Raw genomic sequence first — 19,202 nt, 5'->3', positions numbered from 1 at the left:
TTGCTCTAGGCAACGTTACCTGATTCACATCCTCCTCCTCTACACCTCCTCAGTCACACTGTTCCCGCATCATGACGGCAAAGAACTCACCTCAGCACACCATGCGCGCTACCTTGAGTCATCAACAACGGACCAACGCCACACAATCGCCAGCCACCTTGGGCGTCAGGACGGACATGATGGAAACATTCAACACCATGGCTCCGGAACAGCAACAACAACAGCAGCAGCAGCAGCAGCAGCAGCAGCAGCAACGCTCTTTCACCGTCCAAGATCCTCAACCATACTACACCCAGCTCTCCGCCGTCAGCCAACATCAATACCAGTCGCCCGTCATGAACCAGACGGCCTGGTCCTCACCACAGTCCATCACGACAGATGAATTTGACAACTACTCATACCGCGGCCAAGCCGTTCACTCGATATACAACTCGGCCTCTCTCTCGCCGCGAAGCTGGGCCTCATCAACCCAGACTCCGCCACCGATTCAAGCCTCTCAGTACGAGCTGCCCGTTCGTTCTCATGAACCGCCATTTGGGCTCGTCAACGACCAGTTGACAATGTCGCCAGAAACATTGCGCGGAACGGACCTGAATGTCTCTCTCCACTATGGTAGCGGCGGCTACTCACACGGCTTTGACCAGCGCCATTTCGACCCCGAGCCCTTGCAGCGCACTCTGGAGAGCGAAAGGCTTCACCATGCGTCTTCGCCCGGCACCGACGCCCCTGGATCCCCCTACGGCGGGTCCCCGACCGAATTCCACGGCGGCGACTTGCCCGATGGTATCCAGGATCTTGGTGGCCAGAGTCCCCCTCCCAAGGTCAACCCCCAACCAGACGCTGCCAACAGCAACAACGACGGCCCGCCGTACGCCAAGCTTATCCATAAAGCCCTCAAGGACGCGCCAGACTACTCCATGACTCTCCAAGAGCTCTACAAGTGGTTTAGAGACAACACCAACAAACCCCAGAGAACCGAGAAGAACGGGTGGCAGAATAGCATCCGCCACAACCTCAGCATGAACGACGTGAGTACCCTGCTTATTCTCTCGCCCCACGTCACTCCAGTGGGATCATGATCCCTCAGGAAGCCCCCCATGCATATTGCGCCTGGTTTCCAACCCCTGGCCAGTGAAGCATTTACACCTTGCATTGCATAATCATAATCGAAGAGCCTCCCTGTCCCTATCCCCCCCACATTAGCATAATGATCCTCTTCGCTAATACGACAACCTTCATCTAGGCGTTCCAGAGGAGAGAAAAGGAGAGCTACACTCAACCAGATGGCCACACGTCTAGCGAGAAGCGCGTGTCTGAGTGGTATCTCAACCCCAAGTACCTTGACGACATCCTGCCAACCACGCACTTCCGCGATGGCAACCGCGGCGGCTCCTCGCGCAGCCTCCTCAGCCGCCGTGCCTGCAACGCAGCTGCCAATGCCAACTCGTTCGGCGGCGGTCCCATGGGCATGAGTAGACGCAACAGCCCTCCCCGTTCCTCCACCATTACTCACTACCCGAATCCCGACTACCCCAACCGCTCAATGCCCGGCCGCGCCATGTCTGGACGCCGTGGAGGCCGCGCCACGACGAACTCCCGCAACGCGAGGCGCCAGCGATCCCAGACCGGTTCCATGAGCCCCGTCATGGCCTCGCAGCATCACCAGCAGCACCACCATCATCACCAGCAGCTCCCTCCGCATATCCAGGGGATGCACGAGGAGATGATGCGACGGAGTCAGGCGGCCAACGAGCAGTGCTTCCAGCAGCGTGAGGTCCAGGCCCGCGGCGGTCCTCTGAACCTCAACCCCATTCCTCCCGCCGGTCCTGTCATCGTTGGCAGCAACCCCGGCGGCAGCAACATCACGACTCCCACCAGCGCTCCCGGTTCCTTCATGGCCGCCGCGGCCCAGCCCTACCAGTTCCAAGCCTACGCCATGGCTGATGTCTCTGGGGTGTACAGCCCTTCGACACCCACCGACGGTGCCATCTACGGCTGGGGCTCCACCGCCCAGTTGTGAGCTGTTGGCATATCACACTTCATGATTGGAAGGCTTGGTGCAGCTGGGTGGTGTGGCTCTTGCGGGGGCCGTCTGTGACTCTTTCTTTCCTCTATCTTATTTTTTACGGCGTTTACCGGGATGGCGATTTACTCCCCCCCCAGCCCCCTACCAGACGTGTAGAGTGGGCGGGTGGCTTTCTTTCCCGCTTTTCCGCCTTTTAGGGCGATGATGTATTATTTACTGCGGGTTGGACGGTCGGGAAGCCAAGAAAAACTTCGCCTTTCGATCTTAGGGATCAGTAAAGAGGGCAAAAAAAAAAAAAAAGATCAAGATCGGTTCCAAAAGGGAAAGAGCTTCTGGACATTTCTTTTCCACTGTCTCCTCGTGTGTTTCCTCTCCCTATCTCGTTGGTCTACGTACGCCTATCTCGCGCTCGATTACTTTGCCTTTCTTTTGGGAGGGGGCATCAACAACGAGGTCTACCAGCGGGTTATTCCGTTGGATGAGAGAGAGCGAACGGCTGGCTATCTAGCTAGCTGTTCACGGGACCCGGTCACTCCTCTCACCCCTGTCCTCCTACGTTTCTTTCCGCCAAGATCTGGGTCCGGGGACAGATTCGGATGAGGGTCGACGCATATCGGGGGCAGAGAGAGCGATCCAGGGGACGGGGATCTGTGGTCTGCAATCCCCGTTCGACGATGAGACGGGACAGGCATGGGCATGGGGCATGGGGCGTGGGGCATGGGCGGTGGAGAACAACTCTCTTCGAGAGAGATTTACCTCGATGCTCCTCTCCTCCCAACGCCGACCACACCACACTATGTTCACAGATCCAGGCACACACGCCCGCGTCCTCCCAGTCCCACCCCTCCCACACCGAACCCCTCCATACACCCTCACCCCTCTCTTTCTGCGTGGACTAGGGAGTACAGTGCCCGTCTTTTGACACCTGCAGGGTTCGAGGCCTGTTGGCGCTCTTCACTACTACTATTCTTCCTTTTTTTCTTTTTGGTGTCCTGCCCGCTGGTAGTGGTGGGTGGTGCGGCGCGGCGGGCGTGTGTAGGCTGCTCTTCTGTAGGAAGCAGTAGCCGCGAAGTCTGGAAAAAGCAATTCTGAACGTACGATCAGAGACTGGGGTGTGTGCATGGGGGGGGGAAGAAACGAGGGGAGGGAAGGGGAATGAGATGAGATGGGAGAGAAGCATAGCGCGCGTGCGCACGAGAGAGGGAGAGAGGGAGAGAGAGAGGAGGGAAGAGAAGAGGGTGGCGACTTTTCTCCATCCCCTTCTTCCATCTACCGCTTATCTCTTTCCGCTTTTCCTCTCTGTTATGGTTTCCCCTTTTCCTTTCTTACGGCACACACCAGCAGACGACACAGACACGATGTGAGGGCATAGGGAATTGAGAACAACAAGGATATCCGGAAACGACCAACTCTTTTCTGTTCGCGTTCTTCCACTTTTCCTTTTTCTCATACTTTTTTTCCTTTCTTCATGACCGATGGAAGTGCTGGGCCGGCCTCGATGCAAAAGAATACAACCAATCTCATGCCACGGTCATCAATCATCATCTTCACCTGGGCCAGGCAAATCGTCGTCAAAATCAAACGTCGCCAAAATCATCAACAGCAACAGCAACGACAACAACGATATCATCATCATCATCAACATAGAGCGCGTGCAGCCGCTGCTGCAAAATACCCCATGTTTCACCCTTGACTAGCTATCTTTTCTCTTTTCCGGTTCGGAACTTTTTGCTTTGATTTGGTCTCTCTTACCCTGTCTTTTTTTTTTTTTTTTTTTTGCATTTATTCCCAAGAAACAGTTTCACAGGCGAGCCTCAACGTTGTCAGCTTGGTGAGTTGGTATGAGTCCGGTGGAAAATGTCTTGATATCTAGAAGGGCAAAAAAATAATGTAGTCTGGCTTATGATCTGAATTATGAGTATCATGATTTTTTTGTTGCAAAGGGTTTCCCTCCTCTGATGGTGATGAACAATAATTTGACTACAGAGGATGATGATGATGCATGTATGTTCCAATAGTCTCTCTCAGCTCATAATGCCGCGCTGTTGCATCCAACCTGCACGTCAAGCGAAACTCTCACGCTCTCCATCCCCTCCCCCCTCCCCCATTCCCCTCTTTTCGTGCCATCTCATCTCAATTGGGGATTCCTAATTTACCAGTTCATCGGAAAGGTAAAAGGAAAAAAAGAGCCCAGGCAGCGTGCAGACAGGCGGCCGCTCACCTCGAGCCCACCCCCTCCCCCCTCCCCCCTCCCCCCCCTTCCCCGATCGGCTCCGACACCCTGGTCACCTTCAATCAGAGTGGATCTTTGGGCAGAAACAGGGGAGGTGTTTCCGAGAAAATCTGCCCGCGTGGGACCCCGCTTGAGGGGGGGTGGTGCGTAGATAGAGATAGACTTTCGGGGAGCAGGACGGAGCGGACGATCGATCAGCAAGCAAGCAACTTTGTTCCTTGCCTCACTGGTCCATTGGTCTACAGAGACGCACGGACGATGAGTGATCGTGCGTATAAAGATAGCCAGCGGGGTGGCTTGGGAAGGGGTGGGGGGGAAACTGGTGACTGGTCGACTTGATTCGGAGATGGCGGCTGGGCTGGAGGAAGAGAAGAACAAGTTTCGACCAGGATAGAGGGAGGGGAGATCGGTGTGTCTTCGAAGACGGGACACAAAGAGAATGTGACAGCATAGAGTGTACAGAACGAATACAGAGTTCAACGGAAGCGTGTGTCGTCTCCCGTCTCTGTGACTGGGCTGGGACACCCTGCGGGGCCATGTGAGGTAGGTAGACACTGCGTAAGTCTGAAGGAACCAGGGGGAGGGCCGCGAGTTGAGTCTTTGACAGGGCTGTAGGAAGATCATTCAAGGGGACAATATGTAGCAAGGTCGATGGATACCCCTTGAACAACTCTAGACTACCTTACTAGACGCAGCCGCCCATTGTGGAGTCGAAATGACGATGGGTATGCCAGGCTGAGTGGCATGTCACAAATGTCAACTTGGTAATCGAGGCCAAAGTAATCTAGAGTGGGCGGCCGGGTGGAGCCCCAATCTTGAAGGTCGGACGATGAACCCTCCCGTCAGTCAAGGTGTTCAGTCTAGACCTGGACGGCGGTGCGAATTCGCGGAAGGATGAAAGGCGCAGAAAGGACGAACAGCGAGGGCACAGGTAAACAAGGTAGGATAAGGTATGGCAAGGTAAGGTCAAGGTAACAGTACCCGTACACCAGCTGCGGGCCCTTTCAGACCTAGCATTCGAGTGAGACGACGGTATGTTCACAAAGCTTCTATTCCCTCGTCCTCCTTTCGTGCTAGGTCACTCGCCCGCCGTGCCGCCCTCGCTCTCAGATCTCTGACCATGATTGGATAACCGAAGCCAGGCGGGCGGGAATGACCTACCGTGGTAAAGTTACAGGATTCGAGATGTGGAGATGCCATGGAACGAATGCCCCGGGGTGCGGGAGCCCTTGTGACGAAAGAGCACACCGGATTTCCTTGACCGTCGTGGGAACATGGTGAACAGCAAGCCTCAGTGTTGGGGATCGCCAGGATGGAGCTCGATGTGCCCACCCAGGGCTGCCGCTCCACAGCTATGCACGCCGTGGGGTTGTATATTTCCCAACCTATTTCCTTCGCCCTGTGAGGGGCGGTGATCAAAGCCTCGCGAAGAGTAGCCTCCATGGCATTGGAGGGGTAAAGCAGGCGGGCAGTGATCAGGTTAAGCGTTCAGACTTGATAGGTCCCGTAGACGACGACGACGATGGCGGCGGCCGCCCCGGGTTAGATCAGCCTGGACTACTGGGCGGCCTGGCTCGGCGGCGGCGGAGGCGGCAGCGGCGGCGGCGACAAGGTTAACGTTGACGGTGCATGCGAGCGGTGAATAGAGTCCACACCCCTTCCCAAGGTGAAGGTTCTTCAAAGCCCAATCTCGCGTCAATTTTTCAAATGTCTGCCGCTTTCTTTTTCCCACAGTATTGTCAACCAGTCTGCCTTTTCCAAATGTCGTATGGCGGGGGGTGGGGAGGAGGCGGAGGAGGCTCCTCTTTGTCGAGATGAAGGCCATCTCCCTTTCAACACAGGCACCGTTGGAGAAGCAAGTCCTGCAAGACGTGTTCACTTTTTTCCTGCTTCATCTGCAGCACATTGAGGAGCAGAAGAGATGGGTATGACAGACGCTTGAATGCAACAGGACTAGCCGCTCTGCGACCCCGACTTCCGCGAGCCGCGTAAAAACCTGCCGGGGATTTTTGGCCATGCAACAATGGCGAATAACTGGCGAACCACTTACCCTGCCGCGCCCTGGGTGAATGTCATGCTTGTTTATCAGAGCCTGTCGTTGACGGATGATAAGAGAGTTGTGACTCTGGCTCTCTTCTCTCTGCCATTGGTTACCGAGTCCTCGGGACCGGGCTAGGCACTGAGGAGCGTCTTGGTCCTGGTATATGGCGTCTCCCAGACAGGACTCCTGCTCGTTCGAGCTGGCAGGTGTGGCCATGCCAAGGTCCTGGGATGAACAAGACCTAAGCTAATGAGCCCATGGTGCAGGTAGTTGGGGACGAGGTTACTTGGTCCCGCTGCCGTCATCTTAGTTTGCTTATACCCTGTACAAGCATCCTCTTTCCAAAAGGGCTAGGAGAGCGGATTGGTGTTAATCTCGCAGCATCAGGCCAGGGACCAGACTCACAGCTGGAACTGAAAGAAGCCATCATGTTCTGCAGGCGTGATCAAGGCGGGGGGTGCTGTCGCCGGCCAGTCGATATTACTTTGATGGCTTTAAGCCGGGTTTGCGCCGAACGTATCGATCAATCAAGATACTGGCGACGAGAAACTGACCGAACCCGAGGACAGCGGCGCAGCGCAATACGGCATGGCATGTCACAGCGTCGAGGGATGTCGCGACGGCATCCCTGGCTAAGGCCATATGGCCCCCGTCTTTCTTTTAAGTCGAGGAGTTGAGCCAAGAGAAACGGTAAGCCACGATGCTGGGCACGAGATACTGACTGGTCCCCCGGAAGCCGTCCGGCAGGCGGGCTTGGCTTTGCAGGACTCTCGAGTGGCTGGTTTGCCAAAGGAAAACCCGCAGTCGCACGGTCAGATGGCTAATGGTCGAGGGTGTCATGGGTACTTGTCCCACTTTGCTGCTGGGACAAGATACTTTGCACCGTGATACGATGTGCCGCTGTTCATGGCCGGCATAGCAGCTGAGGCGCAGGACTAGCACTGACGAGTTGCGAGTAAGGGGGGCCAGTCTTCCAAGGAAGCCACGCTCAAATTAGATGCCGCTGAGCGATCCAGCTACTTTGATGTAGGTCCAGTGTCTGGGGCACATCTTGTGGCACATGACATGCAGGCGAAAGGATCGCGAGTCTGATAAAGCCTTGATTGACCGCCAGTATTGTTTGCGGCGGCATGCAAGAAACCCCAAAGGTAAAATAGGCGTCTGAGGTGTTGAAGAGGCCGTCGCTGCCCCAGGTCGGAGTTGATGAGCGTCCGCCGACGCCGACGATGGTGTGTACGGCTCACCAAGAAGACGCACGTCGTTGAAACAGACTTGTCTTTTCTCTCTTGGGGGCGTTTCTCTTTTCCCTTTCTTTGCGGCGGGGAGACGGGCAACCGTCCGAGGGACAAGGTCCATAATTCGTCCACTTTTGAACCTGGAAGTGCCAGGTACAAGTGGAATCCTTGCTACCCCCCTCAGCCCCTTGCATCCCTCCTTGCGGAAACGCCACGGACATCTCCTCTGCTCCATCCAAGACGCCCGCCCACCGCGACCGCTGCTCCCTCGAATGAAAACCCTGGCCTATCTAGGCTTGGATCACCAGGGCGAAGACTGTCACTGGTAAAACCCAACTGGTAACGACCAACGACAACTCGTTACCTTTGCCCTCTTTCAGAGGGGGCCCCACGGGTCGAAACCTAGTCTCTAGAGAGGAGATCTTGGTCGCTAAACCACGAGTCCTTGATTCTCGTGTTGATGTCTTTTCAAAAAGGCTGAAGAGACAACTAGCCTAGTCCAGGGCCAGTGATGGACAGATGACGCTTGCAAGGTTGGCTCCTGGGGGTTGGCTTCCAACCATCCATCTCTGGGCCCTGGCATCTTCCAATGTGCGAAGATCCCCGCGCCAACGGCTTCGAATCTTCGGATAAATGATCGGAGGAGACAAAACCCGCCAGACGGCACTCGTTGGTTGATCGTAAAACGCCATGGGAGGAGCACAATTACGACGATATCCCAACCAAGGGGGCTTGCAGATACCGGTCTGATTCGCTCATATTCGCCAATCTCCCCACACATCCCAATGCCTGCATCGAATAAAGGTGGTAGTGATTGGCCGCGCAGTTGACAGATTTGACAGCCGTCCTGCCGGGCGAACTAGTACGCCGTTTATTCGTGTCGCTAGCCCACCCTCGTCGACAGTCGAGTCACCTCCAACGGTTTACCTATTGCAAAGACGGTTGCGAGACAGGCAAGTCTACCCTGGCTGTTGGGTTCGGTAGGGGAACATCCCGCCTGTGGAGCCACCAGTGTCTGTTCTGGGCTCGAGCTGTATTCGTTGGTTCCAACAAGTCAGATGGGGTAGCCCTCGATCCGAGGCCCGCGGTACTGATGCCAGGTCGCCAAACCTCTGCACTCATCCATGAGGGGGTGCTTCCACAGATCCAGGCCTCCAGCTGGATGATCGCACACCACCGTGGCTTGCCAGGTTTTCACTCTGCCGACCGCCGACTCGTCACAATTTTCTGAGCTCGATGGCCGAAATTTGTGAAAGATCTTGGATCTATGATTATCGAGATGCTGGTCTTGACGAGTCCCCAACCCCTTTGTTGCTGTCCTCGCCAAGTACGGACGTAAGATGATGGTCTGTCACACATCGCACGGCACTGGTGATGATGTGGGAGGAGCCAGCGCCCAGAAAGTGTGCCTGCAATCTCGCCCACCGCCATTCGGCCCTCCCTCATACTTCCAAGGCTTTGGTGGTGGGTGGTCTGGGTCTGATGTGAAGTGCATGTTCCCAGAGGCCCAATGCATTCTCAGAAAGCCGAGATCACCGGCTCTTGAATCAAGGAGGTGAAGTCGGTTCGTCGAGATCTTCGCATGTAAAGACCAGGCAGTCGTAGCCTCTATGCTGCCGCCCGTTTGACAGCCTTGAGTGCAACCCTAAAGGAACAGGTATACGGCCCTTATTATGCTTCATCGCGTTCCACAACGCCGCGGGATCGACATTCCCGAAGGCAACCCGCAGTCTCCTCGGCCCATATCTATGGCTTTGGTGACTCTGGTCGAGTTCTATGATTTTCGTTTGAAGACTCCGTCTTCCCGTCAGATGCCCAGTTCACGCCGATGAGCATCGTCAACCGACAGCATGCAAGGCAAGTAAGTACTCAAACGCCCGTCGGCGTCAATTACATTGCCAGGTATGCTTGAACAACCTGCAAAGTTCCTCTGGTTACCCGCCCGGACAGCCGCTGCTTGATGTACTATGGGGGTCCTTCAATCCAAGATCTGATGCTCGACGACAAAGCAACATCTTGATGTTGAATTACGATTTTCGCGAGGCGTGATGGCGTCAACCTCGACTCAACGCTTCAATCGAACTTTCGGTGGCATGTCTGTATGTTGTTTCGCTAGTTATTCTGAGTCACACTTGGTTGATGAGCGTTGATGAGGCGCTTTCTTTTTCTCGAACGATGATATTGCGCAAGTTATTATGTCCATCGACCTGTATAGCAATGATTCAGTGAGCTCAGTTAAGCTTCCGCCTTCGCTAAGCTGCAGGCCTGAGTTGGCAGGCTCGGAACGACCATGCGAGCTTGTGTTCGGTCGGCAAAGTCAATGGTCACCAGTCAATGGCTTCTGCGTCGCCCGTTGAGCTCAACTTCTGGAAGAGAAAGTATTGCACACCGGCCTGCAACAAGTTGTCAAAACATCACGTACGTAAAGCAAGCCAAGATCAGTCATTAGGATGTAGCATGAGCTTACGTCTGGATTCGCTAAAGCAGTCATCCACCCGCTGCGAGAGGTGTCCCGTCATCTTACGTCCGAAAGAACAGAACGTGGTGTGCAGACTCCGGAGATGTCCTGCCCGATCGATGGGACAAACCACCGGGACATGAACCCGGTGCAGCATCAGCATGGTAATGATGCATCTGTCCCGTCGGATCTCGAGGCATCCGAGAAGCCATCAACAGAGGGGGCATAGGTGGTAATCTGTGCATGCTGGCTTTCGCTTCTGCAGAAAGGCGGAGGTAGACGGCCAAGCCCAGTTGCAAAATCTCGAAGCCTTATCGCTACCTGTTACATTGACAGACATATGAAAAGGAAACATGGCCCGCAATGCTGCAAGGTCGCATGGCGGGCCGCTGCCTCGGACAGATGGTCGAAATGCAGACCAAGTGCCGTCCCTTGCCCGATTTCGATTCTAGGCAATGCATCAAAGCGAGCGGCTTTGCTTGACTTGCTGATGGATATAGACTTCTCTGTCTCATCGAATATCTGATCAATATCCCATAACCGCAGCGTGACGCGGCAGCCGACAGACGAGATAGGCGAGAGCTCTCGTGCCCTCCGTTCTACAACGAGTCTCGGCTCCCGCTGGTGGGCCGCGCCGTCAAGCCGCGAGGTAGATTTCCTGAGAACTGGCGCGGTTTGTCGGATTGAGGGATTGATGTCGCACAGTGCCACGTCGAACAAGGCGGAGGCCGTCAGTGACTTGCACCAAAAGTTGAAGGATGTTACGTCGATTGCAAATATCTTCGAGTGCCCTGTGGGGGAAAATATTTTGAGATATAGAATAGCATCGTTTTAGGTTTCCCAAGGACAAGAATCTTCCGGATCGACTGGAGATGTGTAACTCAACGGCCGTCTTGTCATCACGGGAAGTCATAAATAGAATGGCATGGTGGTGGTGAAGTGAAACGAGCTCCAAGAGCATCATTCCTTTCACATAAGTTCTTGCATGAGGCTGCAACGTTCCATCCTTCCATTGCATCCCTTGCCAAAAGACGTTACTTGCCGTTGGCTGGGTGTCGCGATAGAAGGCGAAGTTTTCGACATCGAGAAAGCGGACTCAATTCTCATCGACCACCAGGCTTCTTCTAGAAGCAATGTACGGACTCCATGACGCCGCCAATCCCATATCTGCTGCTGTACCAGCTCGGCCTGTCTCGCCTCGCCTCGCCTCAACTTCCGGTATCATCTCGGAGAAAGACGCAGCTGCGGGCTCCTCAATGAACGCTGCCTCCATAGTCGTATGCGAGATCCTGCTGCTCAACGTCGGGGCTCCGGAAACTAACATCCCACGTTGGACAAGCAAGTCATCGGCGTGTAAATCGATTCGGGCCGTCCTTAAGCGTCCTTGCATGGGTCTTGTGGTATTCTAGAGTATCGAATGCCACATTACAACATCTCTGAGGTTTCTGAATAAGTATCGAACAGAAGCCGAATACGGGTCTCATGTGTAAGGCAGTCGGCATCGGATACATTCCGGAATGCTTCGTGTACATGAACACCCGTATCCGACGACATGTGTATGTCTATTTTGAGAGCAGTCCCGGACATGAATATTTGGCCCTCTCCTCAGTAGGACTCAGTTGATAGATCCTCGGGTCCGAGTATGGAAGTAGAGATAATCTCGAAAAATCACTCGCTGTAGTGGTTACTAGGGAGAGATCCCGCGATGAGGTGTAGCATGGGATATCCTCTGAGCGAGATCGAAGTGTCAGAAGTGTCAGATTTGGAAATGGGGTAGATCTAGAACTTTCGCTTCTTCCGTGCTGGTCCCGACGTGGCCTTCTTCTGCAACTCCTTCTGGAGTTCATCCCGTTTCCGATCTGCCCGCTCCTGCGAAGTCTCTCTGGGCTCCATCGACAACTCCTTATGCGCTCGAGACCTTCCTCGGGTCTCCGCATCTGCGACCATCGGCTCTGGTGTTTTAGAGGGGCGCGTTCCTCCGCCTATTCGGCCTAAGCCAGTCTTCTTAGGGCGCTCGGGTGATTTGGAACGTTGACGTTCTCCGCCAATGCGACCTAAAGTCCCCTTTTTCGGAGAATCAGGAGTATTTGAGCAACTGCTACTACCACCACTAATGCGACCCACACTCCCTCTGGTGGTCCTCGTCGCAGGTTTTGGTGGCGGTGAGACCTTCGCTAAAGAGGCGGCGCTATCGTCTTCAGACGCCGTTTCGGTATCCAAACCCGAACCATCTGGCCCCAGATTCTTCGGTGGTAAAGCCTCCGCTGTTGGCGTGGGTTCTCGTTTCCTCCCTATCGTCCCTAAGCGGTTGGTATGAACCTTGGGCTCTTCAGGAAGTACAGGCACGCTATCAGGAATGTGAGAAACATCTTCATCCTCGGTGCTTTCATCGTCGTATGCGGGGGGTGGCTGTCCAGAACGCTTTCGATTGGATATGAGATGGGGAGGCGTCGACTGCACTTGGAAGTCATCGTCTTGATCCTCTCCCACTGCCTCATTATTTGCCGGCTCGCTATGTCTGTGCCCTTTTTGTTCGGACTCGGATAACGACGTTGCCGGCTGTTTTGAACGGGAGCTTGCCCTGGGTCCCACAATCGGGATGCACAACGCTTCCGACTTGGACCACCAGTCGTCAAGAGGAGTAGTGGCGTTCATGACGACCTTGCGATTATACTCGAGTCCATCACCGCCGAAGACGCTCTCGATTAGACTGAGAACATCCTCTGGGGCATTATCCGACTGACCCTTCCAATCTTCGAGTGAAAAGGGAGCCAGACCCTTGACCTTTTCCTCCGCCATCTCTCTCGTAGGCTTCTGTTTCGCTGACAAGGCGGCAAAGACGTTTTCGAGGCGAGTCCCGGTAGCCTCTAATTTGTCAAGAAGCTTCATGATGATCGCGTCCTTCTGCTTGATGGTTTCTGCGAGAAACTCGACTCGTCTTCGGCCCACAGAGTTTGCTTGTGCGAGGGGTACGACAAGCTCGGTCGTGAGCTCCGATTGGGGGCATTTCTGTAGATACACCGGCCATTCCAAAGGTTTCATGTTTTCCAGCTCGCAAATGATACTCAAAGTCAGTCCGCGTTCCCCAGCTTCCTTGTTAGGGCGTGTTGACATTGACATGGATGCTTTGTCATGATCTCGATGGGATGGATCAAACACGGATCGGATCTTGGATAGGAAAGCTCGCATGTTGCTGTCGCTGTCCGTCGGGTCGATACTGGTAGACTCATTGAGGCTGCGCTTGTAAATTGCACGCCGATCCAAAGATTCAGACCATATGTTGGCCAGATCTGTGACATAGATTGTATACGATGTGTTCAAAAACGTTGTCGATACCAACAGGTTAGGCAAGTCGGTTGATGGGGGCACAGGCAGCCGTCGCCAGACTGGCGGCGTTGTCATGGTTATGCAGGCTTCCCGTGTACTCGACACCCACGAACAGATTTCGGTGGTCTAGAAGAAAAACGGCGACGCAGCTGACCGTCTGAGGGCTCGAAGCGGCGTTATCTCGCAGCTGGAGGGCCGTTGCATCGGGGGCACGTCAGAGCCGATTCAGACGAAGCCTTGCAGCAGCAAATTGGAGGTTGAGCAAAGAGGCTTCCTGTACGACCTTAAGGAAGGGTGTGGGTTTCCTATTTTTGACCGCTCTTGAGACAGCGTTTCGATGCAGCCCTCAATGATGGATTGAGATGGAAGGCGGCGGAGGAAACGGCGGCTGTGCCAGTCGCGGCATGGATGAGTTGCCCCGCGTCGGGTGCAGAAACGCTGTGATGATCTTGCAGTGGCACGTATGACGAGGAAGCAACGATACTTCCGCAGTACGGACGGGTTGGTAGGGGTTAGCGAGGATGGAATATGTGGTAGGGAGAGAGCGAGACGTCGAGGTGGAGTTGGAGGTGGAGGTGGAGGTGGAAGGTATCACCGTAGACTTGGCGTGCTGTGCTGCTGTGCATCAATCAGGCAGCGAGGTACCTTGTACAGTGAGAGTGAGTGGTAAAAAACTGTGGTTGTCCCTGGCTGAGCCACTTTGGGGCGGAAGGATGGCAGGCGTTGTGGGGCGGTATCCGCACTTTCTGCACTGTAGGGCACATGGGAGTACCACAATGAGAACGTGCGTGAGAATGAGCATGAAGACAACGTGAAGAGCCGGGTAGCAGCATCAGTACGTCTCCTGTATTCAATTCAAGTGAGGCTGTCGAGGACGGTGTACCACAGCATTGGGTTGTTCCCATGACACTGACTGGCAATGTCACGAGTAGATGTGACTCCGACTTACCTGGCCGTGTGAACGTAGCTGCCAGTGAAGGTTTCTTACGTGGCCTCACTCTCGCAGAAATTCAATCATTGACTGCGAGTAGATATGCTGGGTTCGTACCATGTTGATATAGGCTGCAGCCGGCTGAATTTGACGTGTCGCAGAAGCAACCTTGGTCCAACTCGGGATGGTTGGTGATCTGGATGACTTGAGGCTGAATTTAGATAAGGTTTGCACGAGTTCACACGCGGCAAGGGCATCCTGACATTCGGCAGCACCGCCAGGTCATTTCAAGAATTGGCGAGGCATTTGTCTCAGCCAAAAAGGTGCGACTTCTTGTCACTCTCTTTCCTGCTTCTCCAAGCCAATCACTCACTCACTCAATCACTTACTCACTGACTCACTCATTCACTCGCTCACTCACTCACTCATGAGTTGCAGTACCTTATTCAACTCACTAGATGGCCGTGGTTCATCATGAGCGGCACGTGCGAGTCCGCCTGATATCATGGCGGTGGACTGCCCAAGTGGCTCCAGGGCCTGGGCACTTTATTTCAAACATTCTTCTGCAGACACTGCTATTATTTTGCACATTTGAAGTCAAGTCAAGCGCCTTTACGACTCCAGCTGCAATGTATTGTATGCCCTTGTTATCGGTAGCCACTGACCGCTGCGTGATCAACAGCCAAAATGATCAAGTGAGACAAACCGTTGCAATGCTACCATCAACGTGGAGCTGGGCCTCGCCAGACTCCCTGAGAAAGCCGTCACTCAATCATCATCCGAAGTCTGTGATTGGAGCAGCTCTGCACCGCCACAGCGCCCCTTTTTTTTCCAACTGTCGTGGCGCCAACGGTGCGGGTGCGCAACTTGCTGGATGCGCCACTCAATTCCCCCATCCGCCACCTTCTATGCTCCAGCGTCACTGCATGAAAATCCCCCGTCCACCGCCAAGATTCCACGCGAGCCTGTTGACTTGACTTGACGTCTAGCGGCGCTACGCCACCCCCGCTGAACAAGCTTGATTTACAATTCCTGCGAGCCTCTCTCAACACGCTGACTGGTCCGACAAGACACATCACCAACGGCAGGCCTGACGAAAAGTAGGGACATGGGGGCATGGCAGATGACGTCCCCCTGGTGAGGGTAGCCCGGGAGCCGTCTTCAATTCAATTTCTCGCAGCGCAGCATGGCAATATGGGAAAGCGGTAGCAATCTTCCGCGCCGCTGGCAACGCACCATTGGCCATCTTTTCTCTGGCCCGTGGCTCGCAGCCCGCCACACCTCAGCCATGCGTACCGTACGCTGGTTTTGCTTTGGATTGTGGGATTGTAGGATAGACCCGGGTTCTTCCATGGGCGAGAAGGGGATGACGGCGGCGGATGGCCAGAGTGGCAGGCGTCAACACACACAACCTTGCAATGGGATGATCATCCAGGAACTCTATCCCGTCGCTACTACCCACACACAGGGGGATCTTGCTTAAGGTTCGATTTATCCCGCTGCAGGAAGCTGGAAATTGCCTGTTTAACGCGCTTATTATTCTTTGCTGGGGGCCTCGAGAGAACGAGAGGGATTGCGAGGCCAAAAAGAGATGAGTCCCCTTGGCAGGTATAAATTTAGTCTGTCCGCAGCCCTTTACATCTCTCACCCGCTCGCCCTTCCGTTCAGCGCATGTAATATCTTGTCCCGTCGCCCTCGATAACCCCCCTTCCGTGCCGATAATCATGGGACAGAAGCCCAGCAGCCCGTTAGCGACTTGCCTCGACAAAGTCTGCAACGGCCGATCCTCTTGCGTTGGGTATCCAAACGATCCACTCTTCCAAATCAACTGGGTGAAGCCGTACAACCTCGACATCCCGGTGCAGCCTATCGCCGTTACCCGTCCATCAACGGCGGAGGATGTCGCCGGTTTCGTCAAGTGTGCTGCAGAAAACAATGTCAAGGTCCAAGCCAAATCGGGCGGTCACTCATATGGGTAAGTCTCTGAGAAAGTCTTCATTCTCTGTTCCATCATTAACATGCTTGTCTTTCTACAGCAATTTTGCCATCGGTGGCACCGACGGCGCTCTGGTCATTGACCTCGTCAACTTTCAGAACTTCTCCATGGACACAAATACTTGGCAGGCAACCTTCGGTGGAGGCCACAAGCTGCACGAAGTGACGCAAAAGTTGCACGACAATGGGAAACGGGCCATTGCTCACGGCACGTGTCCCGGCGTAGGCATCGGAGGCCATGCCACAATTGTTAGTCCCTCCCCTCCCCCCAGTTGGCGATCCAGCGCACCTTTGCGCGCCCTGCTAATGCAAGTCTCACGTTAGGGCGGTCTCGGCCCCAGCTCAAGGATGTGGGGAAGCTGTCTAGATCATGTCGTCGAAGTTGAGGTGGTCACGGCAGACGGCAAGATCCAGCGTGCGAATGACAAGCAGAACTCGGACCTGTTCTTCGCTCTCAAGGGCGCGGGCGCCGGCTTCGGCGTTATCACCGAGTTCGTCATGCGGACCCATCCGGAGCCCGGCGACGTTGTGCAGTACTCGTACGCCATCACCTTTGCCAAGCACCGCGATCTTGTCCCTGTCTTCAAGCAATGGCAAGAACTCATCTTTGACCCAACCCTGGACCGTCGATTCAGCAGCGAATTCGTGATGCAAGAGCTCGGTGTCGCCATCACAGCTACGTTTTACGGCACAGAGGATGAGTTCAAGAAGACGGGTATCCCAGATCGCATCCCCAAGGGCAAGGTCTCTGTGGTAATTAACAACTGGCTCGGCGACGTTGCTCAAAAGGCACAAGATGCAGCGCTCTGGTTGAGCGACATCCAGTCTGCCTTCACCTCAAAAAGTCTCGCCTTCACCCACAACGACCTTATCAGCGAAGATGGCATCCAAACCATGATGGACTACGTGGACAGCGTCGACCGTGGTACGCTGATCTGGTTCCTCATCTTGGACTCCACTGGCGGGGCAATCAACGACGTGCCCATGAACGCTACCGCCTACCGCCACCGCGACAAGGTCATGTTCTTCCAGGGCTATGGCGTCGGCATCCCGACGCTGAGCGGCAAGACCAAAGATTTCATGTCTGGAGTCGCCGACAAGATCCGCAAAGCGAGTCCGAACGAGCTGAGCACATACGCTGGGTATGTCGACCCGACGCTCGACAACGCGCAGGAGAGGTATTGGGGACCGAACCTCCCGGCCCTGGAGCGCATCAAGGCGACATGGGATCCCAAGGACTTGTTCTCGAATCCCCAGAGCGTGCGGCCCAACGCGAGCGCAAAGGACGTTGAACCCGCGGCTAGTGGTGGATCGAACAATAGCGGCTCCAAAGGCGGCGACAGCTAGGAAGGGGCCGGGAACACCCGGCATTCACATGGTCTTATGGCACTTGCATTTACGACGATTTGGGTATTGGTATCCTCGCTCTTCTTGGTGTGAAGGACTGGCTCGGTAGCGGTAGATCATGAGGCAGTCGACTCTGTTGTCAAAGATACCCGGTATCAATTCAAGCATATTCTATTTGATTCTTACCTAGTTTGGCTACGCGGGTCGGTAGTCATCGATGTGCTGTGGATGCGCAAGGAAGCGTGTTAGGCAACTGAGTAAATGCGGTTGATGCCGTACGCGCGGAAGAGTCCTGACTTGAGCAACGGCGAATCTCACAGGCACCCATCATGCGATCCCGGTCGCTACTTGGTGGGGGCCATGCCATAATCTCGCGTTCTCGTCAACCAACACTCTTCATCAACCGACACCAACAATTTGAGACTCAGCAGCCCTCATCGTTCCTTGATACCTGGGTTTCATGAAGCTGCCAACCTTCAGGAAATGACCAGGTAATGATAAAAGAATACCACATCAGAAGTCGCCCAGAGAACCAGGAGCATCCTCTCTAACCTCGCTCTCCATCACTTTACAAGATTAACCCCACACAACATGCCATCCATAATCGACGGCCGCCTCTCCCACCGCGCCTACACCACCCGGGAATCAGCAACACGAATAACCCACATATTCCACCATCCCAGCCTTCTCACTTCGCGCGAGGTCGTCTTTGGCATCTACCTTGCCTACATCACCTACTGCGCGCTTCTGACGCTCCGCAGCCTCGGCTACCTCGTCTTCGAGGCCGGCGGCCGTGACATGTGGTGCCCGGAGGATCCACCGGTACCGAGCTGGTATCCGCCGGGTTGGAAGGTGGAGCTGACCCGTTGGGATTGCTTCCGGGCGCTGCGGTGGATGGTGGCGAGGAGGATTTGGGCTTTCGCATACGAGGTTTTTGCGTGGGGTTTCGTCGGGGCTGTGGGAGGGTCTTTGGCGGAGGAGGGGGTTAGATGGCTTAGAAGGTGATTGCGAGGGGATATGGACGATGCTTGTTTAGATGTGTGGCCTGGCGTTGAGGATGGTGCTGTTGATGCTGTGTTGGGCGGCGACTTTGGAGGGTTCGAAAGGGACTTTGCTGTGATTATTGGAAGAGCCTCCTTCACGCTGAGAATACTGGTATTGAGACTCGGCAAGTCAGATATATCATAGACTAGCTGCGCAGGTAATCAGAGAATGATCAGACTAAAGGTCCTCAACCACGGGGTTCTTCCCTTATTCATCCGGCAAATATTCTTGCCAGCGAATCTTTCTCAAAAATCTACAACTGCTTACTTTTCAACCGACGACTTCTCGTGAACCCACGCCTCAAACAACTTATCGCGATGTGAACGACGGTCGCGTCAAACATTCGATCAAATGGGAGAAAACAGCGCTGCGGACAGCGAACCCACTTCGGTGAGGTCTCTCACGGCTCGCCAGGGTCATCTCAGCCGCGAACTCCCTCAGTCTAGCCTACCGACAATCGCCGGATCAATCCACTTCCTCATCATTATCACCGGATATCATTTGTTCTCTCGGTGGTCATGGTACATGATTACGGGCGGGGGGGGGGAAGGGACCGGTGTGTTCT

General features: G+C 54.7%; 6 protein-coding genes across 6 annotated transcripts; 4 read left to right on the top strand and 2 right to left on the bottom strand.

Moving 5' to 3' along the window:
* Nucleotides 1-71: 71 nt before the first annotated feature.
* On the top strand, nucleotides 72-2,020 carry CORC01_03073 (fork head domain-containing protein; the record flags this gene model as incomplete). Its single annotated transcript, XM_022614723.1, has 2 exons — nucleotides 72-1,028; nucleotides 1,244-2,020. 2 exons carry the CDS (start codon nucleotides 72-74, stop codon nucleotides 2,018-2,020), a joined length of 1,734 nt encoding a protein of 577 aa, XP_022478725.1.
* Nucleotides 2,021-9,973: 7,953 nt separating this feature from the next.
* CORC01_03072 (uncharacterized protein) lies at nucleotides 9,974-10,156 on the bottom strand (the record flags this gene model as incomplete). The annotated part of the gene is made up of 1 exon (XM_022614722.1): nucleotides 9,974-10,156. One exon carries the CDS (start codon nucleotides 10,154-10,156, stop codon nucleotides 9,974-9,976), a length of 183 nt encoding a protein of 60 aa, XP_022478724.1.
* A 970-nt stretch (nucleotides 10,157-11,126) lies between these two features.
* CORC01_03071 (uncharacterized protein) lies at nucleotides 11,127-11,402 on the top strand (the record flags this gene model as incomplete). The annotated part of the gene is made up of 1 exon (XM_022614721.1): nucleotides 11,127-11,402. The coding sequence occupies one exon, from the start codon at nucleotides 11,127-11,129 to the stop codon at nucleotides 11,400-11,402; it is 276 nt and encodes a 91-aa protein (XP_022478723.1).
* A 370-nt stretch (nucleotides 11,403-11,772) lies between these two features.
* On the bottom strand, nucleotides 11,773-13,395 carry CORC01_03070 (uncharacterized protein; the record flags this gene model as incomplete). The annotated part of the gene is made up of 1 exon (XM_022614720.1): nucleotides 11,773-13,395. One exon carries the CDS (start codon nucleotides 13,393-13,395, stop codon nucleotides 11,773-11,775), a length of 1,623 nt encoding a protein of 540 aa, XP_022478722.1.
* Nucleotides 13,396-15,876: 2,481 nt separating this feature from the next.
* Nucleotides 15,877-17,593, top strand: CORC01_03069 (FAD binding domain-containing protein; the record flags this gene model as incomplete). Its single annotated transcript, XM_022614719.1, has 3 exons — nucleotides 15,877-16,226; nucleotides 16,288-16,495; nucleotides 16,571-17,593. Coding segments are annotated over 3 exons (1,581 nt in total), but the record flags the coding sequence as incomplete, so codon positions are not given.
* A 591-nt stretch (nucleotides 17,594-18,184) lies between these two features.
* On the top strand, nucleotides 18,185-18,598 carry CORC01_03068 (uncharacterized protein; the record flags this gene model as incomplete). Its single annotated transcript, XM_022614718.1, has 1 exon — nucleotides 18,185-18,598. The coding sequence occupies one exon, from the start codon at nucleotides 18,185-18,187 to the stop codon at nucleotides 18,596-18,598; it is 414 nt and encodes a 137-aa protein (XP_022478720.1).
* Nucleotides 18,599-19,202: the final 604 nt, after the last annotated feature.

This window comes from Colletotrichum orchidophilum (genome assembly GCF_001831195.1).
Source record: "Colletotrichum orchidophilum strain IMI 309357 chromosome Unknown Scaffold_18.1, whole genome shotgun sequence".
In the NCBI taxonomy this organism is placed as follows: domain Eukaryota; kingdom Fungi; phylum Ascomycota; class Sordariomycetes; order Glomerellales; family Glomerellaceae; genus Colletotrichum; species Colletotrichum orchidophilum.
Note: the sequence above shows the minus strand (reverse complement) of the source record. Positions and strands in the feature narration are given on the sequence as shown.